Consider the following 27,849-nt stretch of genomic DNA (forward strand, 5'->3'; position numbering starts at 1 on the left):
TCTGCGTCCCGATAAATACAGATAATATCTCTATTTCAAATTAGATATTTTACTTGTACCGATACTACTTAAACACAAGCATGAGCCACGCGCGCTCGTGAAATGCAAGAACTATAAACTCATTCTCTGAAAGTATGTAGATATGGATCGTACTGTTGGTACTTTTCAATAGTTGTCTATAAATAGTTACTCATACCTGAACAAGTATCGGTGATAAATTATGAAATTTTCATTTTGCTATTTAGATGTTGACACTAATTGTTGTGATGTGATAATATGGCGTGTTTCATTAACTTTGTAGGTAAATGTTGCGCTGACTGTACAGTTATGATTGAGTATGTTCCCAACTCTCTCGGCAAAGTCGAAGTTATTTTTTTGAAAGTTTAATAGTTAATTTTTAAACAAATAAAATTATTTTTCAAAATTAAATTATACATTTTGTTATACAAATTTATTTGAATATAAAAAAATATTTATACAATAAGGCTTTCGATGTCTCACTTGTCATATATTTGCGATATTTTCTAAGCAGTGTTCGTATGTACTTTTAATTAGGTTTACAATTTTTTTTAATAAAACATATTTATCGAAATATTTTGTTTTATTTGTTTCATACATCTCTAATGAATATACAAAAAATCTCAATATTATAGGCATTTATAACATTTGTATAAAAACTCTTATAGGTAAATAGATATTTATAAAATGTTTACCATCACGTAATCTGATGATGACATGTAAATATTTTCTATAATAATAATTTATTCTAAATGAAAATATTTTTAAGTCAAATTTATGCATAATTGATAAATAACATCTTTACCTAGTTTGTAATCACGTCCATCTAAATAATTGTCATGTTATAATTATTAAGACACAAACAAAATTATATCAATGAAACTATAAATATATTTATAATACAAGATAATATTATACAGCATAAAACAGTTAATTAATACTATTTTTTAATTTAGATTATAACAGGCGTAATGAAAGATGTCTGTGGAATAATTATTATCCTTCGCCCACATTACAAAAATATTTACAGTTTATACAAGTAATACAAAAGTTAAATATTTGCTATGCTTTGCTGAGATATAACCGAACGTGACCGTGACAGACATACCATATGAAACCTTGACATGGTGATAATAATCTGATAACGTTTTCGTCTTTATTTACCAGTTTATTTGTCCTAGTTATCTATCATAAGCCTTCGCGTTGATATTTAGTAAATTGTAAGAAAATTTGCTCTAACGACGTTTGCAATATACTATAATCTTCTACGGCTAAATCTCGTTTTGCTCGCTCCATGACGCCGAACATTTTAGACCAAGCCATGCTGCGGTCCGGCAAGTAGAATGTTATTAGGCCTTGGTACTCCTCCCTACAAAACAAGTAATACAGTTGGGCTTAAGTAGAATTTTTGTTTATTTACTAAGAGAATAACTTTGAACAGGTCGGAAAATGCTTGACTCAAGCATCAAGCAAACTTTGTAAACGGTCAAAATGCTTGACTCAACCGAAAATCTAAAATGCTTGACAACTTTGAACAGGTCTGAAAATGCTTGACTCAAGCATCAAGCAAACTTTTAAAACGGTCAAAATGTGACTCAACCGAAAATCTACGTGCTTGATGTCAAGGCGCTGGACTATCTCGCAAGCTCTTTAGGTGGGAACGCTCAGTTAGGTACTTTTAATACCACCATAAACGAACAGGTCATACTTACATCAACTTAGGGTCTGTGTAGTTATCCTGCACGTAACGCTTCACAGTTTCTGTTCTGTCGTCGATCTCTGAACTGTCTCCATCTTCTAGCTTTATCTTAATCGTCAGTGTGAATCCTACAAACAAAATAATAGGTAATTTAAATTAAGGGCACATCCACACATTCCTCAGTGGCTTGTCGCCGGGCAACGTCCCTCGAAATAACTTATCTATACTATTAAATAAAATTGGGGTGTCTGTCTGTAATATCAAAATAACTACCTCATATTAAGCTCATAGGGTTATTTGAACGATACCTTAACTGAATCACACGTTTTTAAAATTTTTGTCTGTCTGTCTGTCTGTCTGTCTGTCTGTTTGAAAAGGCTAATCTTGGGAACGGCTGAACCGATTTTGACGGGATTTTCACAGACAAGTAGAGAATTGACCAGGGAGTAACATAGGCTACTTTTTTAACCGACTTTCAAAAAGGGAGTTGTGTTTTTCTACCTATGTACACCGAAATCTCCGAGATTTCTGAACCGATTTGCGTCATTTCTTTTTTAATCGATAGAGGAACTTTGCGACATTGTTTCATAAAAAATTTGGAGTCCAACTCCTCAATCCTGATGCTGCAGGGGATCTGACCAATCCACGCTGGCGAAGCTGCGGGCATCAGCTAGTTCTTAATATGCTGGAGCGAACCGAGGCACTAGAAGCGGCCGTTGACCGTGATGGTGAGACTGTCGCACAGCGCCTCGCACTCCTCCATTCTCTGCGAGGTTAGTACAAAGACGAGTGCACGATAAGTTACGGATCAATTCGGACCTCCAAAGTTTGTAACTCATTCAGTTAACATTGCTTAAGAATCTAAATCGATTGATATGCGTTGTCACAACTATGACACACATCCCTCGCCCGTCGCTGGTCACTGTGTACTTGGCAGTATCTATTCTTAAAGGTGCCTAAGCATTTATTATTATTTATTAGTTTACAACAAGAATTTTCAAGTTTTATTACGACTATACGACACGTACGTTACGTTTATGTGTAAACATAAACTCGGTTGAGTTTTCTGTACACCACCGTAGTGCAGTCGACATAAGGCACACAATAATAATTATGAATACACAGTTAGGTTAGACTAATCACATTTATCTAATACTAAGTATAAATTCATGTAGAATTAAAAATATTCACTGACTACAACATCGGGAGCGTCACTGTACCTTGAGAGAATTTATTCTTGAGATGCTGCGGCGAGCCGAGGCACTGGAAGCGGCCGTTGACCATGATGGTGAGGCGGTCGCACAGCGCCTCGCACTCCTCCATGCTGTGCGAGGTGAGCACGAAGGCGCGGCCGGCGCGCCGGGCGGCCCGCACGGCGCGCCACACCTGGCGCTTGGCGGCCGGGTCCACGCCCGTCGTGGGCTCGTCCACGAACACGAGCCGCGTGCGCCCCAGCATGGCCACCGCCGTGCTCAACTTGCGCTTGTTGCCGCCCGAGTATTGGTACACCTATTCAAACAATGTATCTTAGGTTGTGTGAATCCTTCATGGCCGTTAATCCATATAAACATAAATGCGAAACTATGTCTGACTGCCGAGTTTGATGTTTGGTACAGAGATAGCTCGCTTCCTGGGGACAGACATAGATTACCTTTATCCCGGAAAAGCAAATAGTTTCCACAGGATCTTTAAAAACCTAAATCCACACGGATCACGATGATAGCTGAAATTAAAAACGGGTTTAAAATTTACCCTTTTATCGAGATGTTTGGTGAATCCGAGTGCATTGGCGAGAGTTTCCGCTCTGACCGGCGAATTGGCGTCCCGCAGACCGCGGAATCTCGAAAATAGATGCAGCGTTTCACGTCCGGTCAACTCGCTAAATATTGCGTCGAATTGTGGACAGTAGCCTGAAAAAGAATAAGTTAATATAGTCGTAACCGCTCTAATGCCTTTAAATTAGAGCCTCAATAGCTCAACGGTTGAGAAGCGGACAGAATTCCGAAAGGTCGGCGGTTCAAACCGCACCCGTTGCACTATTGTCGTATCTATTCTAGCACAAGCTATACGCTTAATTGGAGGGGAAAGGGGAATATCAGTCATGACAATCATGACTAAAAAATGCATAAACATACTATCCATCTAGAAAACAGTATTCAAGCCCCCCTCCCCCCTAAAATTTAGCCCTGATACCTCCCTCCCCTCAGAAAATCAATTTCTGGCTATGGCCCTGTTTGAGCATATCTTACCAATATTTTCGTGAACTTTGGTGATATCAGATCCAACGGAGAAGCCACTAACGAAAGCGTCTCCGCTGGAGATAGACTCGTCCCCCATTAGCATTTTGAACGTGGTCGTTTTGCCCGCACCGTTCACACCCAGCAAGCCGAAGCATTCCGCTTCGCCCACGGCTAAAAATAAATGAATGGTTAAGAACTTATTGAAATGTATCTTATTTAATTAACTACAAAATCATTGTTACACCCGAAATTAATATAATCGATAGGTATATATCTGTAATCTGTCGATACGAAACTTTTATAATATTTCGATGATAGCAACGTTATTATAATGTCAAGATAGATATGGGATAGAAAATGAAGAGATAAATCGATATCACACTAATATTATAAAGGAGAAAGTTTGTATGTGTGTGTGTGTGTATGTTTGTTACTCCTTCACGCAAAAACTACTGGACGGATTGGGCTGAAATTTAGAATGGAGATAGATTATACCCTGGATTAGCACATAGGCTACTTTTTATCCCGGAAAATCAAAGAGTTCCCACGGGAATTTTAAAAAACCTACATCCACGCGAACGAAGTCGCGGGCATCAGCTAGTATGGTATAGTTATGAATCTAGAACAACAAAATAATTAAATAAGTAAGTAATAGGCACATTTTTTTTTTATTAGGAAAACAAACCGCTACACCTACATATCACATAATTTGCTAGTCTAGTTTAGATAAATACATTAAGCCAGTTAGTTTTCACATATAAAGGATTCATTACTTAAGTTAGCACAGTTCCCGATCGGGTAGATTATTTTGGCTCGCATACAAAATGCCGTATTAACGTTTGTATGGAGACGCGGGTAAGATAAGTGTACCTACACTTAATGGACGAAAGCGGACTTAATGTTAGTTAATAAACTTTGTCTTCAACCCACAATTTCTAGAAAATATCGAGAAATACTTACTGAAAGAAATTTGATCAACAGCCAGATTTTTGCCGTAGTATTTAGTGAGGCCGCGCGCAACTAGACTGACACCAGACGCGCTAGTGTCGACGCGCTCAGCGTGCCTCATCTCGTTCACCACGTCGGGATCTAGCGATGATTCGTCTAGAGGCGGGGCTTTCTTCTTGCGAATAAAAACCTGCATAAGACAAGATATTCGTTATGACTTTGACTTTGTAGTTAGAGTGGGTACTGGGTATTTCTTTTAAATTCTCATTTAGTGAGCGGAGTCACTAATACGACCATGTGGCTCTCGTAGGTCTAAAGTATATTAATACTTAAAACTATATCTAAATACTATTTGAGGATTATGTCTACGACTTATGTTACTACGTACCATCCTGTACATACGTTTTACTGCCTCAGACGTCGGGTTTGCCAAAATAATATTTACATGCCCCAACGTCCTTTCCGGCACTTCACTTCGGACACATTCCGTCAGTATATGATACACATCTTCCCTTGCACCTGGGCAGTCTGGACAAATAGATGAGGGCACTTTTTAAAGTAAAAATGCAAATTTGTTTAACGGAATGTGCCCGAAGTCTATGCGAAGTAATTAAGTCCTACCGGCACAATTTACTATAAGTAGTGATTTTAACGTACCCTCTGAAGCCAGTTGTATTCCAACACCATAAGTAACGACCATAAGAAGGCACAGACAGCAAGGGTGGCGACTATATAGCGCAATACGCCCGGCGACTCCCACTGGAAGTACGGGTTATCACGAACTATAAAAGAAAAACAGCTTATATAATAAGTGGCTCTTAAGCACAGAAATGCTCGTTAAAAAGTCTTAACTAAAAATTAAATACACGACTGCCCTACCAAAAATTAAAAAAAAATTACACTCGAAAATGGAGTCATTGCCGTCATACAGCCGCGATATTGAATTATTTACATTTAGTACATACAAAAAGTGATGATGGATATCAACGATCAATATTAATGAAGGTACGGTACATATTATATCTGATACAGGATACCTAAAATTTAGTCTTCGGCACAAACTACTCGTAGCAGATATGCATACCTACTTATAAATATGCACAAGCACTACTCTATCCCACACATTTTGTTTCTCAGAAAATAAGTATCGTTTCGCGATCTTGCTTTATTTAATTAAAGAATTTTGTCTTCTTTGGAGGCTGCGGCTGTGGCTAGTTACCACCCTACCGGCAAAGCCGTGGCGCCAAGCGACTTAACTTTCCGGTACGATGCCGTGTAGAAACCAAAGGGGTTTGAATAAAAACTGCCATACCCCTTCCAGGTTAGCCCACATCCCTCTTAGACTGCATCATCACTTACCACCAGGTGAGATTACAGTCAAGGGCTAACTTGTATCCGATTTATAAAAAAGAAGGTAGGTAGTAACTTAATCGTGACTTACCGCAACATTGTTCAGTTATGTTTTTGCAAAGGAACTCCATAGTACACTCTTCCATGTCTGGTAATACTGACGCGGACATCAAGTAATCACAGTATTCAAGACAAGAAAATCTCATCAACCCGATTTGATTCAGCTGCCTATAAAATAGAAAAGATTGTAAGTACCTAAGTATGGTTTGTATCTGGAAGTTAAGGTAAAAATAACTACTATCACAGAATAGAAAAAAATACCCGACTGGGATTGGTGTTTCATACCTAGTGGAGGTGATTAAACTGTAAAGCGGAAAGAATTGCAGTATGTAATCCATGATCTTAGCCGCTTGCTGCGCTGAGGCTGCTAGCGACATCAATGCTTCCACGATTTGAGCACCTATCAAACCTGTAAACAACAGAACGTTAGTGCGTTACATTGAACGCGCGGGTATAGGTGTACATTTTCAAGTACAAAGAACTGTGTACTCTGAAGCGCGAGTTTGCAGATATGCGGCTTCTACACGCGCTCCTCTTTATTCATACCTTTATTCTGTTATCTATTTTGTTATACATTTCTATGTAAATTTGCTGTACAATCCATACTAATATTATAAATGCGGAAGTGTGTCTGTCTGTCTGTCTACCTGTCTGCTACATTTTCACGGCCCTACCGCTGAACCGATTTTAATTTGGAACAGACTTGGGATACATCCCGAAGAAGGGCATAGGCTACCTAACCCACGTGTTTGAGTGAACGCACCAGAATGAACGAGTGCACGCGCGCAAAAAGTAGCGTGCGTTTAAACGCGTAGGTATGCCGTAATACGCGCAAAAAAACGCTTATCTAAAACTGCCTGAACAGCAAGGCGTACTTTATAATTGTTATAGGTTATTTCATTAAACATAACCTCACCCAGGTAAAACTTACCGAAGAGAATGTTGATGAAAAACATGATAACGAATCCGAGCGCTGCTCCGTTGAAAACCAGCGAGAACAGGTAGTGGAGCGGCAACATCGCGGCGCCGTATATCATTAAACACAGGTACAGCCGACCTGGAAGTTCAAATTAGTATTTTATCCCACCAGACAGTGCGACAAATATTTTCAGCCTTTGTCCTACAACTACGCCGCCCTGTCAATATCAACTAGTGAGACTGGTTGTCAATGAAACCGGTCTGGTGCACATCGGTTGGATGGTTTCTCTATAACGGACACAGGCAGAAACATGTTTTGTTTTTAACACAAATTATATTAAGATAGCATACCCAGCTCGGGGATGGAGCTCATGCCGGTGACCTGGAAGGCTGCGCAAGAGACGATGATGCTGACGCAGAGCAGCAGGAACCAGAGCCAGTCGAACAGCGCGGCCGCGCCCCACAGCACCGCCGGCTGCATGCCCGCGGCGCGCTGCAGGAGCTTTGCGCGCGTCACTCGCTCCTACACGATAACTCAGTTTCTAGAGAAACAATTTCTAGGAGCCTACCAACCATAAACCACACCAAAGAAAAAAAGAAATCGGGTATCGAAAAACTTTAAAACGTCCCAAGAATATTCAAAGCTGATACAAAGAAGTTATATTAGTGTGTGCATCGTAGAACTTCACATATTTTATTATATTTAAGTTTATCCAAATTAACTTAATTAAAAATTTAATTTTTAGGTATAGGTAGCTACGGGACCTACCTTAATATAAAACATGATGAACACCGCACTCACGATGGCAAGACTATTGCCAATGCTATTTGCGACTTGCACTGACATGAACGACACCATCAGCTGAATGTTGGTCTGAAACAAACAGGTAGTGTTAGGCTCTGCTTTCTATTACTTCATCATCTATCACTTAAAGCGCATGAACAAAAATGTTGGTGTTGCTTATTAAAATCGGAATTAGTAAATGCGAAAGTGTGCCTGTCTTTTGGCTGCTAGCATTTCACGAACATTTAACCGTGTTTGACGAAATTTAGTAGGTACAGAGATTGCTTACATCCCAGGGAACGACAGAGGCTACTTTGTCCCGTAGATTTCATTTCACGAGTTCCCTCGATAGGTAATTAAATAAAACAGAAATCAACGTGGACCAAGTCGCGAGCATCAGCTATTTGGTACGATATAGCTTGCATCCCAGGGAAGGACACAAGCTACTTATTGTCCCTGAAAATCAAAGAGTTTTAAATCGCGTCTAAATCGCATCATCCAGTAATATATAAATTACAGAGGAACTTACTTCATCCCTATAGTTGGCTTGCAGAGGATGATTAAAAACGTTGAGACTAGCTGCAGGGTTGATTCCTTTGAGTAGAGCTGAATGTAGCGTGGCGAGAGACGTTGCTACGTCGTGGTAACCGAAGTTGCTGAACCAGGAGGTCGCAGAGTTGTCGTCAAACGTCGCGCCAATAAGCAGTCTGTTGCGGTATGCGCCCATTATTACGGGGTCTTCATTCTAAGTAAGTAAAACCATTGGATTAAAGATATGGAACACAATGACACCTGCTAACAATTGACAAGTAGGCTAGACTGGCTATGGCCAACCTGTTTTTGAAGCAACTTGGCTGTCTTAGCGTCAATGGTAACAAGCCGACAGTGAACGTCATGTGAGCGTACTCAGAACTTAATGTTGTTAGTGAAGACTGATGAGACATCTGTCAACACCATGTCAACCTAACCGATTGCTCTCAATTATTCCCAATATAGCGCATCGAATCGTCACAAAAAATAACTGTCATTTAACTAGTCACACCATTTCTAGCGTACTTGTCCATGTCAATTTCAGCCTCCGTCTTCCTAATCCACTCGCTCTCCGACACCTTCTTCAGGTCATCAGTCTACTGCGCTTACCGGTATGCTGTCTCCACTCCAGAATACGTCGGCGGCAGACATGACCTGTTCATTGCCACTTCAGCTTGCTAATCCTTTGAGCTATACCGGTCGCTTTTGTTCTTCTGTGAATTTCCTCGTTCCGGATTTTATCCCTGAGAGTAATACCCAACATAGCTCGCTCCATAGCGCGCTGAGCGACTTATAGTTTGTGGACGAGGCCAACTGTCAGTGTCAACGTTTCCGCTCCATACGGCATCACAGTTGTAGTAGTAACGTGGGGATAAATAATATTTATCAAGTTATGTACTCACTCTTTGTAAATAGAAATCGTCGATTGGCTGTCCATTTACATCTGTTAATCTCATGGAGTTTATGTTTGAGGAGTTGAACAGCTCTTCATACCCTTGCCTGGCCAAAGCACCCCATGAAGTTTGATTAGTTCCGTTGTAACTTAAGAAAGTTTCCGTAGTTACGTATCTGTAAAATAACCGTGTTAGTCAAAACCATAAATCAAAAGAAGAACAGTAGTCAACAGTCGACATAATATTATTAATTTAGCTGATTCGCGTGGATTTATGTTTTTAAAAATCTCGTGGAACTTCTTGATTTTCCGGGATAAAAATTAGCCTGTCGCCCTTTAAACCGAAAAATCACGTCGATCCGTTGCTCCATTGCGACGTGATTGAAGGACAAACCAACATACCGCAACAAGTCCCACGTGGTCTTTAAAGAAATAATGGTACTTTTTACTTTTAATAGATTATGGGCATGGTATTTGAAATATTATGTAGGTATTTGCCTACCTACATATTTCAAATATTTTTTATCCAATAGTATGACGTCGCGTGCACTTGATAAGGGAAATCTGCGGTAGGTAGATAAGAATGCCTACTTACCTAACGATGATAAAAATTGGAGTTAGGTATACCAACATCACTTTCCATCAAACAATGATAAAGTAGTTTTTCTAAGGTACGTACCCTTGCGTTAGCGTCAATGCCCTGGAAATGACAGTAGCGCTTTTTCCTAGTATGTATTGCAAAATTCCCAAGTTAGTATTTATTTGCAGGATAGGCACCAAAACTTGCAACAACAGCAATCCCCACGAACGGGTCCACACCAAGAACAATTTTAACCAAACTCCGGTTACGCGTAACCAGAATAAGCGAAATCCGGTTTCGTTTTCATAACTATTATCCACTGTAACAAAAAGAATTTGATTAAATTTCTAATTCAATGTTTGGATTTGGGTCAACGTTTTACACCAAATACCAAAATTTCAGGTTTGTAACTCATTTCGTCTACGAGCTAGAGACCTGTGACATGATCCGAATAAATATACAGACGGACGGACGGGCAGACAGACAGCAGAGTGACATTAATAGGGCCAGGCGTGTCAGAAGCCTGAACACCCCTAGTAGAAATTTTTGGCGGTCAATATTACTCTAACAGTTTTATTTTTCATAAAATTTCAAAGAATATCATAATCAATAATAAAATTTTAAAATACCTATTTAACGAGGTAGGTACCTATCACAAATTATCAGGGTTCCGTACCAGGACCCTTAGAAGAAAACCTATAGGGTACTTCCCGTTGACCTAGAATAATGAAATTTGGCAGGTAGGTAGGTCTCATAGCACAAGTACAGAAATAAATCTGAAAAAAAAACTAAAGATTATTATTTATCTATAATATTTTTGAAGAGTAGCAAATATTGATTGGTACTCTATTACTTTCGTTATACAAACCTAGTGAGTTATCTCGTTTGGTTCCTTCATAGCTTATCATTGATACTACTACTACATCTTTTATCAATGTGACTCATAAAATGTATCATTAGCTTATTGTTAGTCACTACTCACTAAACTAGCGGCACGCTATGATGGCCGGTTTGACGTTTGTCCGCTCATGAAGTTCCGTATTAATTGATAACGACTTTGAAGGAAATAATTGTATTACTTTATTGACGATAGTGATGTGCAGAGATTCATAAATTTTATCGAATGTAGTTTTAGGTTTAGGACTCAAAATTTATTTATTAAATTGATTTCTTAAATGTATACAAGTGTAGAAAAATCAGTTTGCACCATTTAAGGGGTGAATGTACTTGTGAATATGAACAATTTTCACTATGTGGACAAACCTCTGAAATCGCAAAAAAATATCAATAAATTTTTAAAAATGGAATCTAATACGATCGTCACATAGGATCGCTGGCTAGCACAACTACTACCTCCGGCAAACTCGCGTCAATGCTCAATGCAAAACAAAGCAGTTTCGAATTGACGTTGCTTCGAAAAGTATAAACTGTCAGTGCAATGCGATTGTGATATAGTTTTGACCTGGCTTTGGATTTCAAATATTGATACTGCATTACTGTTGACCCTTGCTCGTTAATTTGGACTCTGTTCAAGCCCTTTGTTGTGGATTTCGTCGATATGACCGAACGTACGCAGAGAACTGTTCTAAATAGTCAGACACGTGAGTTCGTAATACGCCTTCGTAACTATTTCGATCGTGAAGCTCAAAATGGAGGGCCAATTTTACCTATAACGTCAGTGGTTGAACGCGTAGCTGATGCGCTTAATATTGGACAACGAACTGTTAGACGGATAACTAAAAAAAAATATGGCGAGACTGGCACAGAAGAAAATAAACTTCACACACCAAAAAAGAGAAAACGAGCAAAACCAGTCGTAGGCATCGATAGCTTTGATGCCGATGCTATCCGAAGACATGTTTACGGCTACTATTTACAGAAGGAGTATCCAACAAGAAAAAAGTTGGTGCATTCACTGAAGGAAGCTGGATTATTCTTCGGTGGGGAAAGTTCTTTAACGAAGATTTTGAAGACCATTGGATTTCGATACAAAAAATGTAACAAACGCAAAATATTGATGGAAAGATTTGATATAGCGATGGCAAGGTATACTTTTTTACGGCAAGTGAAAGAAATCAAAAATTGGCAAAATGTTGTGTTCTTGGATGAAACATGGCTTAATGCTAACCATACTGTAGGCCGTTCTTGGAACGATGACACAGCAGCATCTACTTCCAAAGTTCCTGTAGGAAAAGGATCGCGACTTATAATTTGTCACGCCGGAACCATCAACGGGTTTGTCGAAGGTTCTCTCATGGCTTTTGCGTCAAAAACCACTGGAGACTATCATGAAGACATGAATGGAGAAAAGTTTACTGAATGGTTTACCTCAATGTTGTGTAGCCTCCCTGAACCATCTATTATAATTATGGACAACGCCCCATACCACTCGATGCAAATTGACAAGCCACCTGCCCAATCCCAAAAGAAAGCTGATATCGTCGCATGGCTTCGTAAAAATGGCGTAGATGCAAACATGAATATGTTAAAAGCGGAATTAGTACGTCTTTTAAAAGAAAACAAACCAACCAAGATCCGATACGTCATTGACGAAATAGCATTAGAACATGGGCACAGAGTTATACGGTTACCGCCTTACCATTGTGAGTATAATGCGATTGAGTTGGTGTGGGCTCAAATTAAGGGATATACTGCAAGACACAATACAGAACCCCCATTTACCACAAAAAAATGCTAAAATTATTAGAAGAAGCTTGTGAACATGTGACTAAGAGAGACTGGGAAAAGGTTGTGAATAGAACTGTTAAATTAATAAGGGAAGATTATGAAAGAGATGTGAAAATAGATAATATTATAGAAAACGAACATATAATTATTAATGTATGTGATGATAGCAGTGACGACAGTGAAAATAGTAGTATGGACGAATCTGATTAATTATGGCCTTTTGTGGCACCTTTTTTGGTATCTTTTGTATTCATATGTTTCTTGTGTGCATATAAAGTATGTATATTCATTTTTGTTCAAATATTCAGTTCGTTCAAATAAATTAAATAAACATATACATTTTTGTTTTATTAAACCTATTTAATCAGGTACAAAAACAAAACTTAATTGTTTTTTGTTCGAGAATAAATTGACATTCCACATCACTATTGTAATGTGTCAAACCGGCCATCATAGCGTGCCGCTAGTGTACACATAATAACAACTTCAGATCGAGTACCTACTTACCCCTAAAGGGTTCTCAATACTTACAGTAAAAAACAAAAATAAGTATATAAGTATCTATTTTATGACTAATGCCTAATAGATAGTTTGGTGGACTCGATATCTAGTAATGATAATTTTAATAATTGTAATCCTATTCTTATTGTAACTTTAATATTTACCATTTTATTGTACCTAAAATTGTATTTGCAATACTCTGACAGGGTCTCATGTATTTAGCTTTTAGCTTTAAGCACCCACCATCAATTAATGTAAATATACATGAAAGCAAATAAATAAATCTGAATCTGAATCTGAATCAACCAATTGAAATCTAAAAGTACCTACACCAAATTCAAAAGTAAAATACTACACATTGAGATTTGGAAAGACATAATCGGCAGCTTCGGCTTCTTAGAGCGCAGTCTCTGTCACACCATACCTATTCGCTGACTTGTCAGTCTCAACGAAAGAGACGAGAAAAAATAAAACGAAGTCTCTACAACTAATAAATAATAATTATTTAAGTATAAATGTTTCTTTCCAAGAGCTACGGAACCACACTTGACCGATTTTACATTATGAAAAAAATATAACTTACGATCTTCCAAGGATATTTCATCACAAGTGCCATCCTTGTCGTCAGACAAATCAGTAGTCATTGTTAAATCGTCTGACTCTGAATGTGTTTCTATGTCTGAACCAACTCTGAAAAACGAGGACAAATTAAATATTAATTATCCATACTAATATAATAAAATGTGAAAATGTGTCTGTCTGTCTGTCTGCTAGCTTTTCACGGCCCAACAATATAACCGATTTTGATGAAATTAGGTACAGAGTTAGTTTACATCCCGAGGAACGACATATAGGCTACTTTTATCCTGGAAAATCAAAGGGTTCCCACGGGATCTTTTAACCGATTTATATGTTTGGTACCGAGGTAACTTGCATCCCGGAAACAGACATAGGCAACTTTTATCCCAGAAAATAAGAGTTCCCACGGGATCTTTAAAAACCGCGCGAATGAAGTCAATGGCATCATAGAGTTTTTTTTATATACATTTAAGAAGATTATTTATCTGTCTAGCAAAGTCTCGATCGGGGAAACCTTTTAATTCTGCTCTGTCACAGGGTTTGCGGTTCCTATGTAGATTATTATAGATACATAGATGAAGTAACTATAGTGTATTTATTAGAAAGTGTACAGGCAAAAAATATTCTTACGACATAAATACATCTTCAAGCGTTGTAGCAAGTAATCCGTAGTCCTTGAATTTTATAATTTCTATATTTCTCTCAAGATCGTTCAGCATATCTTCAAACACGTGTGAATAATGGTTGGGCAATTTATACGTCACTTCCATGCCTAAAAAATCCTTCAAAAATTATACTACACAAAGGTAAGGTAGTTATCTACATTTCAATGTTTGCACTCGACATTTGCTTTAGAAAAACGATACCTAATAATTTCGGCATTTTCTTGACAATCTACAAATATTTAAACGAAAGAGCGGCACTTTTTACATTTTAAAGTTAGAAAAATCAATTTCGCATTATTTAGAAGAAACGTTGAAAATGCTTTATTGTACAACATAAAAAGAAACGTAAAACATAAAGTTTTTTATAAAAGTATTTTTACGGCTATAAAACCGAATACTAAATAATGATTATCATCATGATCAACCAATTGCCAGCCCACTACTGACCACTCTCAGAATGAGGAGGGTTTAGGCCATAGTCAGTTACGATGGCCCAGTGTGGATTGACAGACTAAATAAATAGATGATTATAAAATCTCACCTCGATCTTCTTTGACCATAGTGCCCGGTATGTATTCTCCAATGAGCGTAGTGCAGTAATTGATTTGAAAGTCTTCAGTTTTGACGATGACCAAAGTGTAACCTACTCCATAATGATGTTTCAAGAAATAGGGAGAGCCGACACATTGTAGTCGGCCGCTCGACATTATCGCAACACGATCGCCGAGAAAATCTGCCTCATCCATAAAATGGGTCGTAAGAATCATTGATCGACCTTAAATTAATAAATTGTTTCACCAATAATCCTTGAAATCTCACTAAAGTGTTAAAGTCTGTCTAGTGAACGCCGATAGTGGGAAAGAGTGGCTTTTTAAAAAATAGCTCGTGTATATCCCCGTGCATATCTAGGAATAAATATATTTGATACTTTTTATTTTTTCAATATTTACCTAAGCTGAATGTTTAACATAATTCTTTCAGAAAACATAGAATTTTAAACTGATATAATTTTTAGTAACAAAAGTAGGTATACTTGTTTACAGTATAATTGTATTGATACAATGCGATTTCTATTCGCTGTATGTGTATAAGGAACTATTAGATTTCACATTCAAAACTTTTGTATTGATAGACTCGGTCTAATAAATATAAATAATCATGCAGAATTTTATTTGAGTAATAAATATATGATTCATAAATAAATATACATACGAGTAGTATCAAAACCAGGTGTCGCTAGTCAGACTCTATACTCTATCCGAGAAAAGAAGTTAGTATAACGCACTCTCTGTTACGTAATCCCATACAAATAATAAAGACAAAAATCTCACTGGGCTTTTTGAGTCACCAACTAATCACAAACAGGTTTTCAAAAAAACGAAATTCAATTAGAAAACATAGCTTTGTTTGTAATTGGTTGGTGACTTAAAATGGTTAGCGCCCAGTGAGATTTTTGTCTCTATCATTTGTATGAGATTACGTAACAGATAGAGCGATGTACTAACTTCATTTCGCGGATAGAGTATCATGTTAAAACTCAAATCTATTTACTAACAAGCCTATACCTTTCTTTTCCTTATTTAACAGTTCCCAAAGTGCACGACGTGATGCGGGGTCCATGCCTGAGGTGGGTTCGTCGAGCAGCACCACGCGCGCTCCTCCGCACAATGCGATACCCACACTCAATCGCCGTTTTTGACCTCCAGACAACCCTTCAGCTAGCTGATGTCTCTAAAATATAACAATTGTTATACAAAAATCAAAAACACGCTCTGGATTTAAAATTTAAATCCACACTAATATTATAAATTCAAAAGTCTTCCTGCTAGCTTTTCACAGTTCAACCGTTAAACTGATTTGACGAAATCTGATACAGAGATGGCTTACAACCTGGGAAAGGACGTAGGCTACTTTTTATCCCGTAAAATCAAATAAGTAATTGAAACTAATTTTTATCGCGTAAGTAACCGAAACTTATGCTGACGAAGACGTGGGCATTGTCTAGTTGGATTAAAAATTCTCATTAAATTATTTAATTGCATTCATAGAAAGAAAATGGAAGGTGCTTTCAAATGGAGACTAAAGAACTCGGGGAAGAACCTTAGTGAATTAATAGCCTTTGCTATTATAATACATTTCGGCTAGGTACGCACCTTCTCTTGCATCTCCAGGCGATCGATGAGTGTATCGATGTCTTCATCGAGTTCCTTCCCAGTGAAGCCTTTGAGTCTGGCAAAGAATTCCAGATGTTCACGAACGGTAAGTTCATTGAAAAGTACGTTGTGTTGTGGGCACAGGCCAAGATGCGCTCGGGCATAGTTAGTTTGCGTCGTCACGTTGTAGCCAGCCAGCCATACGCTGCCTCGAGTCACTTGGACATTACCTTTAACAATTAAATTATTGTAGATCTTATTTTGATCCACGATGTCTATAAACTAGTAATGGTCCGACATCTTTTGAAGCGTGCTCGTGGGTGTCGTTTAACGTTCGTAAACGCCGCGCTACACGCATGCGTGTCACAATCAAAGCGGTCTTCACTTTGTATGAGCTTTGTCTGTGTGAAGTTTTATATTTTTGTTTTGCACAATGGCGCCGATTCTATTGTCTTTCTCTAAACTAAAAGAGTTTTGGCATCTTTTTCTTTTTAATACTGTTAGAAAGGACGAAACATGAATGTTACATTTAAAGACTACAAAAAACAATAGGCTCACGACTGGCAGCTAAAGACACGAGCTTTGTCAGCTCTAAATTAATTTAGGTTTATCTGTCTTTTTCTTAATACATTGGTGGGAAAAGATGCAAATATCTACTCTAAATTTTAGTTGTGTACAGAATCGGTACCATTATCTACATAAATATCAGATTTAGATTTCTTTTTCATTAAATTCACGTGATAAGGAGATAAAAATTGTTTAATGTGTAAGTTTATAATTTAATAGGCATGCATATTATTTATTCTAGACATACCGGTTAACATTGATATTGTTGTCGATTTTCCAGCGCCGTTGTGTCCCAAAAGGACGGTGATTTGATCTTCGTAAATGTTCAAACTCATATTATTGACTGCGATATTGTTTCCATATACTTTGGTTAAGTTCTGTAAAAATGTCCAAACATATAAATTTATTATAACAGAAATAAAATATATCCTAATATTATATTACACACAAGGATCAGCTTACCGTCATCTTCACGCCAATCGGCAAGTCTGTTGGATCTTTTTCTTTAATTGTTCCATCCAGATCTGGATCGTCGAATCTTTCATCTGAATATCATATCAAGAACATGAAATTAAAAAGATATAAATGCACAACATCATTATTTTTCTGATTGCATACTCTATCCTACTGAAATTCTAATCTTATTAGGGTTCCGTACCCCAAAAGCAAAAACGGAACTCTTATAGACACTTTATTGTCTGTCTGTCTGTCTCATGAAATTTGGCAGATAGGTAGGTCTTATAGCACAAGTACAGGAATAAATCTGACAACCGCAAATTTGTGGTTACATCATTAAAAAAAATTTAAATGTGTTTCAATTTTCAAACTACAAGTCGGGTATCATATAAAAGGACTTTACCTGTACATTGTAAAACAGATTTTTATTTATTTTTATGTATAATAGTTTTTGATTTATCGTGCAAAATGTTGGAAAAAATACCCGAGTACGGAACCCTCAGTGCGCGAGTCTGACTCGCACTTGGCCGGTTTTTTTTTTTGAAAGTTCTGTAACCATTTAAAACTATAATAACGAAGCTAGAAGTGACTAACCGTAATCGATCTTCGAAGAAGGACACCAAAACGATTTCTGGAGTGGAAAATACCAGGGCTTAGGAGCTCCGCATGGTCCCGGAAGAACTTGTTCTAAGTACAGAGCGGCTAACATATACAGTACACTGTCCACAATTAGAAACATGCAAACATGCCCGAACAATAGTCGATTAGATTCTACGGAGTGTGATGCGAAAAATTCTCCCCATTGCATTCCTATAACATAATAAAAAAATACCAAATTGTACAAAGTCATATGTAAGCCCATAAAACTCATATCTTAATATGAGTAGTTTTCTAAAGAAATTTTTTTTAAAGTTCTTGCAGTTTTGAACAGCAATAGGTACTACAGAGCGGCCGTTTTAAGTTGGCCGTTTGATGTTTTTGACATCTGTCAGTCACATATAAACAAAATAGAAATAAATAATTTTGTATTTTTTGTATTTGTATGTGTAATCTACCTACCTTCAGTGCTCTCTTTGCCGAAAATCAATTGAAATCCATACGACATTGCTGAGTTGATACATAAGCACGTCATAGCTTGGACCGCAAGTGGGATTTCGACATCCATTCCTAGGAGAACAGCTGGAACAAACGACAGGAACCAAATAACGCCTCCGAACAAAGCTGCCGTACTGCCTGGAACAGAAATAATGGTCAGTTTTATTTTTAAAACACCTAACAATTAGGTATTAGTAGGGTAGGTAATTAGGTAGTTTGCGACAGGTCGAGCAGGTAATCGGGGTGGGGACGGCCCGCACACCCGCACAGCTCACGCGATAACCCAGTGCGGGATAACGCGGGTGATGTGCGAGTGTGCGGGGCGTCCCCCCACCTCATACCCCGATTGCTATCTCGACCTATCACGTAGGGGAAGTCCGGGAGACTTGCTCAGGTTGGAGAGTTGAACCACCTTTTAAAATTCAGCTTAAATTTCGCGCTAATGAAACGTCAAGACGGTCATTGGTAAAGCGTGGGAGGCCAATAACCAGCACGCCGCCATTTTTTACAATGGCCGGTTTGTTTGGCTATCAGGCTCGGAAAAGTGTTTTTGTTACGACGGAGTAAATTTTATTAATTTATGTATTTTTGAGATTGCGGCCGTGTTTATAGAGTTACGTATTGTGTGTTATTACTATTGAACTGCCTGATTACTGTAGTTTGACATGTGCTAAGTATTTTTTTGCTAAGATTGATTGTTTTTTCTGTGAGTAAAATTTAATGTCAAAGTAGTATATGCGGGAGAGTTGAACCATGGTGGGTGCGGGAGATATGACCAGTGGTTCATGTCTCCCTCTACAGTGTTTGTATGCGAAAATTTGAAGTTTTATTTAATAAATTTAGAAATTTAGAAAGAAAACTTTGAAAACTGAACAAGGTTCGAAACAAAAAGCCCACAGAAAGAAAACCTAAAAACTGGAAAAGGCTAAAAAAAATAAAAATGTTAATGATGATAGTGAAACCGAGTGTGAAGACGTATGTGAAGATGTTGCGTACGCTGATAGTTCCAGTAATAGTGATTTTGCAGAATTCCTGACGTGAATGATCGTTGTTATTGTTTTGTTTGCACATCAGAAGAAATTATGACTATACGTTTATGTGGTTTATGCCGAAGATATTATGTCCATGAGATATGCGTAGGAGTTACACAAGATATTGATAAAAAGGTTAAGAAACGTTATATATTTAACTTTGTTGGCGAAATGTTTAATAATTATGTTGATTGTGGAATGTTAAAGAATATGTTGAAATTTTCTTTTTTTAGGGTTCCGTACCTCAAAAGGAAAAACGGAACCCTTATAGGTAGGTCTTATAGCACAAGTACAAGAATAAATCTGAAAACCGCGAATTTGTGGTTACATCATTAAAAAAAAAAAATTAAAATGTGTTTCAATTTTCAAAATAAGATAACTATACCAAGTGGGGTATCATATGAAAGGGCACACACATGCCATTGTAAAATATAAATATAAATAAATATAAATATATAATATAATATATAAATATAAATAAATAAAAATCTGTTTTAGAATGTGCATTACCTGCACATACTAAAACAGATTTTTATTTATTTTTATGTATAATAGTTTTTGATTTATCGTGCAAAATGTTGGAAAAAAATTCCGAGTGCGCGAGTCTGACTCACATCAGTTTTTTCTTTATAAGAAAAGCAATAGCTATGTTTATTTATGATTTAATTTCATTTTGTGATGTTTTGTTTAATATATTTGTAATTTAAGCTACAAAATGTTTTTAATTTCCCCTTTAAAATGCTATGTTCAACTCTCCCCAGACCCCGGTTCAAATGTCCCTCGGGGTGGGGAGAGTTGACCCAAATCCCATTTTTCATTCAAATATATATAACATATTTCAGTATTATAAATTCGAAAAAGTAATTATGCATAAGTAATCCTAAATAAATAAGCTACTGTTTATAATTACAATTGAATCACTAAGCCTCATTTATAAGAAAATACGACACTTTAAGCAAAAAGCGGTTCAACTCTCCCGGACTTCCCCTACTATGTGTGACAACTAAATAGTACTCATTTATCACCTTTTGAAAAGAATCCACTAATCATGAAGCAGAAGAAAATGGTGCACGTTAAATACAACGTAATGTAGAACAACATGACCGTCCACGGGGTGTTAGTAAATACGGCGTATTCACTGAAGCCTTCGTCAGTTGTGAACCAATTTATCTAAAATGGAAGAATTAATTAAAACAAGCGTCAATAAGTAGGTATACCAGGTAGAAAACTTAATAAATATATTGATTATTATACTTAGGTATCACTAGCAGAGACAATGGATTAGGTAGACAGGAATCAATTTAATGGAATCATCATGTGTGTATAAAAAATAAAATACGAAAATACGTATACAAACCTTTAATAGAAGCGTAATAAGCGCTCCTGTCAAGAACAGGTATACAAACTGTTTGCAGAACCAAGCAGTCCAATGCAGCCAGGTAGGGAGTCCCATTATCTTCATCGTTTCCTATAAAAATTGTGTCGAGTTGTAGTAGGTAACTAAGTACATAGAAATGTAAATTAAGAAAGGTACTTTTTGGTTCAGCGTTTACCTTTAGCTGTAGTTCCTTCTCTATAGTAACAGCTCTAACAATGTTAACAGCTGTGTAGCTGAAACTTAGCATGAAAAACATTGGAAATATGAACATGAGTGCCTCCACTGCAAGATCTTCGACATACGACGGATGTGGGTATCTCTGCAAGTTTACTCGAAACATTCGTAGATTTTCGCCTGTAATTTGTGAGACTAATTCCATTGATATGGCGTGCTGCAATGCTATGAACATTTCGTTCACATAACCTGTAATTTTTTTAAACATAGATTTTGATTAATTATATGATTATCAAAGAACAAAAATAATCAAAAAAACCAACGATCTAAATCCAAATATATTTAACAATATAACTAAATAATACCTGGATCGTTTCCTCCTTCCCAAGAAAATGGAAATCTTGGGCCAGGTAATTCGAAGAAAGGAAAAGCAAGGTCAGTTCGCCAAGTTCGTCCGCCGAGGCCAAACAACGAATTCAGACGCGGTCTGTCAGGGAATCGTAAAGCGTATGACAAATTGATTGGTAACTCCGTTGCACCTAAAATTTTTTGGTGAATTAAAATATATGCATTTTATAAAGCTAATTAATTTGTGTAACTTTAATTTGATAAACAAACCGAATAATTGATCATCAAATTCCACAGCAGCAATAACTTCTCGAATAGATTGCTCATCATTATAAATACGTATGAGGTCTGAACTATTATTATACGCCTTTATTCTTACGAACTGTTTAACGATTTCGGTAGCATTTAATTCGATACCGGGCGGAATCTCGGGAAAATCTGGTAAATCAGGACCATCTTGCTCTCTTATCATGTCAATGATATCTCGTATGTTATGAGCAAATAAATTTACAACTGCGCCTCGCACCACACCATCTAAAACGTCGTTTTTTGGTGAATATGCTAATGATAGTTGACTTATATTAAGGCCCATGCTGAAAAGTAAAAAACAATACTAGATTATTATACGTATTATTCAGAAAACAAGTGATAAATATTATAAAAAAATAGCAAAATTCTTACAATATTGTACGTGAGAAATTGAGAGTGTGTGCGGGTATTGGTGGGTATCTTATGGTGTCTTGTCTAATAGGCTCGATCTGTTGTCGCAGGATGAGCACGAGCGCCATAGTAGCAACGGGCAAGAGCAGTTCTACTAAGGTCTGTCCTTTGTGCCGCCATTGCTGGAGAAAGTTCTTCCACATCAACAACCGGAACTTGATCCAGGCGCTTGCCTTGTGTGCTTCCTTTCTCACCTTCATCTCTTAATTGAAATTAAAGCGAAGCGTTAAAGTAGCTCGAAGTAGCATGCTAAAATAGTAGCAAGACTAGATGGAAACCTTGGTGGGTATATTCGTTACATCATAAATGGTCTACATTTTGAAGTGAGTCAGTTGGCTTTTAAGGATCTTAAATAGCATTCTTAAGCACATAGCAACTGTTGAGTATTGCAGAACGCTTGAATGTTTGTGTGGGCGAAATACTAGCTCTTGTTAATTTGCTTAGGTATTGACCTAGACACGAATACGGAAACGTGGCAGACACCGACGACGGGCTCTACTTACCTTAGCAGGTAACTATTCCTATCATCTAAATTACCATAAACCCCCGAAGAAAATAGGGGGAGGGGGGAAAAATTTGACCACTTTGTCTGTCTGTGGCTCTGTATGTCCGTCTTAAAGAGCAACCGCCGAGTTTCTTGCTCGTCCTTCCCGGCAGGAAGTGCTTTTCGATACAATGGTACAGTTAACAGTACCTATATTATAATGTAAGTACGATTAATACGATAATTTTGAACTATCGATATTTCGATGCAATGAATACATATAATATGTCGTTAACCAAGAAATACGCCTAAAACCTGCAATGGTAGACGATTCAAAAGCACTTGTAAAAGTTTATTTGAATAAAAAATATTTCTACATCTATGTATTTCAGTGTCATCATAGCTCTCAAACGAATTTAAATGAGGTTTCTATTCGAAAGCCTTATCAGGGTTTATCTATTGATCCGCCTAGCAAATGGGACACGTTTGGAAAAAGACCATTTTGTAGGTAGGTAGGTATCTATAACTGAAAACCACTGAAAACTGACTTCTGACCGTGTTACACTGATTTTTGCTTCCGGTATTTATCGATTATTAATATTATTACAGGCAACAGAAAGTATACGATCTACACAGACATGATAGGTATGTAGGTACTTATTGCTATCAAAAATTGATAACTGAAGTAAACCGATAATCCTGACCGATTATATTCAATTAAAACATTTTTAGATAGCAAAATATTTTCATTATTAAAAATAAATAAAAATTAAGTAAGTAAATTAAGGAAATTAAATGGAAGGCGGAGGACCGTGTTTGGTAGCGCGCTCTTGGAAAGACCTATGTCCAGTAGTGGACGCTTACAGGCTGATAGAATGGAAAAAAAGTAAATTAAATCAATAATTCAAATCACCCCTACAGGTCAAGGTTACCATAATATTGCATTTTAGTCGGGATCGAGTCCATAAGACAAGTGCAAGTAAATTATAGACATATCAATATACCTATCAACGATATGAGATCGATAGGTACACCAAGAAACCAGGTGATAATCCTCAAATGGTTGAACTCATCAAACATAGCTAAGAACTATCTCGATTAAACAGGATTCCGAATAAAAACAAACCGTATTCAAATCAGTACATCCGTTTGAGCACTACGATGCCACAGACAGACACACAGATACCCTACACACGTTAAACTTATAACAAACGGTTTGCGCCGGGGGTTCAAACAAAATTTTAATCAAGTTTTCAACTATCTTTTAGCACAACCCAGTGCTTGTTGATAGGTAGGTACCCATACATTATTAAGTGAGTAGGTACACCTACTTACTTATATATTATTGTTGCCACTGCAAAAAGGCCCGTAATGGGGGCTCGTGATTTTAAAGTGGTGTTTTAAGACTAAATTTATTTATTTATTAATTTATGATAAAAAATTGTTATCTGCGAATGTTGCTTAAGCTAAATAATTAGAATTTATAATATAATTTTTACAGACAAAAAGAAACGAAACATCTAAGTTTTTAGAATCAACAATAAAACTTTAACAATCAAATAAAGTTTTGCGGTGAAAAATAAAAGGGATAGTTTTGAGCTAAAATTAAATCAATATACTTAATTAATTAATCATAATCATAGAATGCATTTTAAAATTATCTTACATAATTAGGTATGTACCTACCTACCTAGGTATCTATATTATTTGATAACAGGTATACTATATTTATAAAATCATATAAATTAAACGCACTCCATTTTTAAATTAATATGAACAAGTAGGGCGTACCACTTACCTCTGTATTAGCTTTGTATAAACAGTGTCGTATCCTGATCATATCAAATCAAAATCCCGATTTTCTATCACTTTTCATGAACACTTCACGCAATCTCGCTGAAAACTATCCGTAGCCACGACTGTTCTCGTATCTATTCAACCATCAACAATTCGTTTACGTACGAACGTTTCTTATCATTGTAGATATTAATTTAGTTCAGTACATAGGCAGTTGAATATCATCAGTCTCTGTACATGTACTGAACACTGCAATACGCTTGAGCATTTAGCCTTTACTAGGTGTGTATCTAGTACCTATGAGTCAATAGTAACTACTTGCTGCATCGTCATTTAACCTCAGAAATTGACTTCGTAAGCTCTAATAGGAAAATCTCTATGAAACATTAACATAACATTAAAAAAAATGTTTGTATAATAAGTATTCGTTATGAAGAGTTACTAATCACTTCACGTTTGGTAGTAATTTTTCGTTTAGGTAAATATCCTTTGAGAACGGATAGTGCCACGGCCCACGACACGGGTCGCCGCGATTACGTATGCCGGACTGGCTCTGGCAAAAATCCCACGATGTTCGACCAGACTCAAGCATGCCGCCTGGCGGCAGGCATTGTAACTTGTTTCTTCAGGGGGAAATCTTTTACCGCCGTACTCCTCTACCCTGCCGTACACGACTGCTACTCACCCACGGTTGCCTATAGGAAAGGGATTCTTGGGGATCACCTAACGACGCATCGCTCCCTTCTACGACGCTACCCCAATCATGCTGGTCGTTATCGTACTTGTACGTGCATGCCGTCCAAACCTTGGCAGCAGCTTGAAGTCTACGACAAATAGCTGCCATCTCCTCGAACAAGATCAGCTGTAAGTGACAGTCAGCGTAATAGATATCTAGTTAGGTACTGACTAGTAGGTACTGACTTATGCCACTTAACAACCAAATACACTTGGTACTTGGTTATGAAGCGGCCAAGTTCAACAGAATTATCACCGACATCAATTCAAGTTCATAATAATACGAATATAATATCTCCCCTCCCTCCATGTACTCAGGTCGCGTCGTATGGCCTTGCAGAAGCTTCGTAGCATCGTCGTAGCTTCGTAGCGCCGCTTTTCTACCTATCAGTAGATATAATATTAATTCTCGGATATCTATGAGTATGGTAATTTGTAATATGATTAATAATGATAAAGCTAAATAGAATTTCAGGTTTATCGTTTTCACAAAAATCTAATACGCAGCCGATATTGATTTTTGATACCAATCTCTACGGTATGAGTCACCGGCCAAGCCAGTTTTAGGTCAACCTAAAAGCCAAACTGGTTCTTTAAAAACCGATCAAGTACGAGTCAGATTTGGATACGAAGGGTTCCGTACCATCGTACAACCACACTTTTTAATATTCTTTGATTTGCATTTTGAAATTCGCCATATTGGTATTTATAGCTCCGTACCCAAAGTGTAAAATGGAGCCCTATTTATGTCAGTCTGCTGTCTGTCTGTCCGCGTGTCACGGGTCTCTAGGTCGTAGACGAAATGAGTTACAAACCTGAAATTTTGGTAGTTGGTGTAGAACTTTGACCTAAAATCGAATACTGAATTAGGAATTCAATTAAATTATTTTTCAAAGGATTTTTTTTTCAATTCCCATGCATGAAAAAGGAGCCGAAAAATCTTTTTCATTCGTAACCCAGCATATGTGGGGTATCATTATCTAGAGCTCATTGAGTAGGGCACGAATGTATTTTTAATCTTATTTTTCTTAAAAAATAAAGAACTGGGAGGCGTCAGTTTTAGACCATTTTAGTGAAAAAAAATTACATTGTTTGTTTGATAGCCCGGTTAATCTTCGAAACGGCTGGACCGGTTTTAACAGAACTTTCATAGACAGGTACTTAAACCCTGATGTAGATACGAATCCAGACAGAAAAACGGTAACAAACTAATAACTCACGACCATAGTTACGGGCAACTGCTAGTCGTAATTTTATTCGCACATTTACTACGTCAATTATGGATTTTTGATAAAAGATAATAATAAACTGAGCACCTACGCAGTTCAGATTGCCATAAGTCCTTATCATTATTAACAAAACAAATAAATATGTAGCTATTTATATGTTATATAGTAATTTTAATACCTAATATGCACTCATTTGCAAATCGGTGCAACAATCAATTTTCAATTTGTTTTCCCGATGTATGCACTATACATAGTGCATTGTACATATTCAATTTTCAATAATATAGTCTTACCTTCGCTTCTTACTGCACTGTTCTCAACATTGAAGATCACGGCGATAACTCTTCTAAGAATGTTTTACCCCTTTTCTCTAAGGCCCTAGTGTAATTTGCCAAGTTAACGTATATATTATAGACCTAGTCTTTTCCCATGTTAATTGGGAGTCGGCTTTCCTACCATATTTCTCCAAGTTATGCGGTTTGGGTCGTCATTGTGTCTATTTGGGCTGTTTTAAAGCCGTTCAATATTACTGACATCCAGCAGCATAACGTAAACTGCAGAAAAGTTTTCTGTCCTTTTTCCGTCCATACAAAATGACAGATGTACGCAATATTATTAATTTTACCTTGAAACTTACACTAGGGCCGTTGTTTACCGCGGGAACGGCATCGCAGATCTGTTGGAATCTTGCCATACCATTCATAAAACAATGCCTCGCTTTATTGGTCTAAATATGTCTAGCTTATTTAGCTATTAAGTCGAATCATGAGATTCTGGCTTAAGTCACAGGTCGGGCCAAAAGAAGTTATTGCGGTTTTCTGTAAAGATTTGTTCAGTAGCAGTAGTAAGTTGGAAAGGATAGGCTTTAGAAAGGAAAAGAGAAGGCATCGTTCACGAGGCATTGTACTCTCGTACTGTCTTGGTTACTCATATTAGCTGCCCAGCCAAGGAGCGTTCCATCACCGCGTCCGTGCATTACCCTTTAACGGGTTAGGGCTCCATCCCTAATGTCCATTAAGATGCTTTGTTTCAAGAATAAAATTCGAAATTGTTTAAGTAACATTACTTTTTTTATTTTATCGTTTTAATTAATGTCGTGTTTCATTTATATTAAACGGCTTATATAAACGGCTAAACTCTCGCGAATTAAAACACCACGTAAGCACCTGGACAGATTCGAATCAAGCTAGACATATTATCACAAACTTTGTAACAAGATAAAGTTGAAA

The 27,849-nt window shown here is 37.2% G+C and overlaps 1 protein-coding gene across 1 annotated transcript; it reads right to left on the reverse strand.

Annotated features, from left to right (window-relative positions):
* Positions 1-243: 243 nt before the first annotated feature.
* LOC123871719 (ATP-binding cassette sub-family A member 2-like) lies at positions 244-26,017 on the reverse strand. Its single transcript, XM_045915634.1, has 31 exons — positions 24,658-26,017; positions 22,337-22,577; positions 21,926-22,248; positions 21,673-21,846; positions 21,309-21,556; positions 21,113-21,223; positions 20,781-20,925; positions 18,689-18,862; positions 18,224-18,439; positions 17,636-17,718; positions 17,421-17,550; positions 16,607-16,836; positions 16,019-16,184; positions 14,995-15,228; positions 14,419-14,560; positions 13,793-13,899; positions 10,120-10,339; positions 9,451-9,616; positions 8,547-8,762; positions 8,003-8,107; positions 7,585-7,756; positions 7,247-7,372; positions 6,601-6,724; positions 6,347-6,483; positions 5,563-5,687; positions 4,918-5,095; positions 3,967-4,128; positions 3,470-3,627; positions 2,938-3,226; positions 1,731-1,845; positions 244-1,387 (listed from the first exon to the last, which is right to left on the reverse strand). Exons 2-31 carry the CDS (start codon positions 22,573-22,575, stop codon positions 1,207-1,209), a joined length of 5,196 nt encoding a protein of 1,731 aa, XP_045771590.1. The 5' UTR covers positions 22,576-22,577; positions 24,658-26,017; the 3' UTR covers positions 244-1,206.
* Positions 26,018-27,849: the final 1,832 nt, after the last annotated feature.

The sequence above is a fragment of the Maniola jurtina genome, chromosome 14, assembly GCF_905333055.1.
Source record: "Maniola jurtina chromosome 14, ilManJurt1.1, whole genome shotgun sequence".
Taxonomy (NCBI): Eukaryota; Metazoa; Arthropoda; class Insecta; order Lepidoptera; family Nymphalidae; genus Maniola; species Maniola jurtina.

What these genes read in the sequence shown, in the direction of transcription:
- LOC123871719 (XM_045915634.1), bottom strand. Translation starts at nt 22,575, where the DNA reads ATGAAGGTGAGAAAGGAAGCACACAAGGCAAGCGCCTGGATCAAGTTC. An exon ending in AACAATATCAATGTTAACCG is followed by an intron (nt 16,837 to 17,420) that starts GTATGTCTAGAA and finishes TAATTGTTAAAG; the next exon opens with GTAATGTCCAAGTGACTCGA. An exon ending in TATGGTCAAAGAAGATCGAG is followed by an intron (nt 14,561 to 14,994) that starts GTGAGATTTTAT and finishes AGGATTTTTTAG; the next exon opens with GCATGGAAGTGACGTATAAA.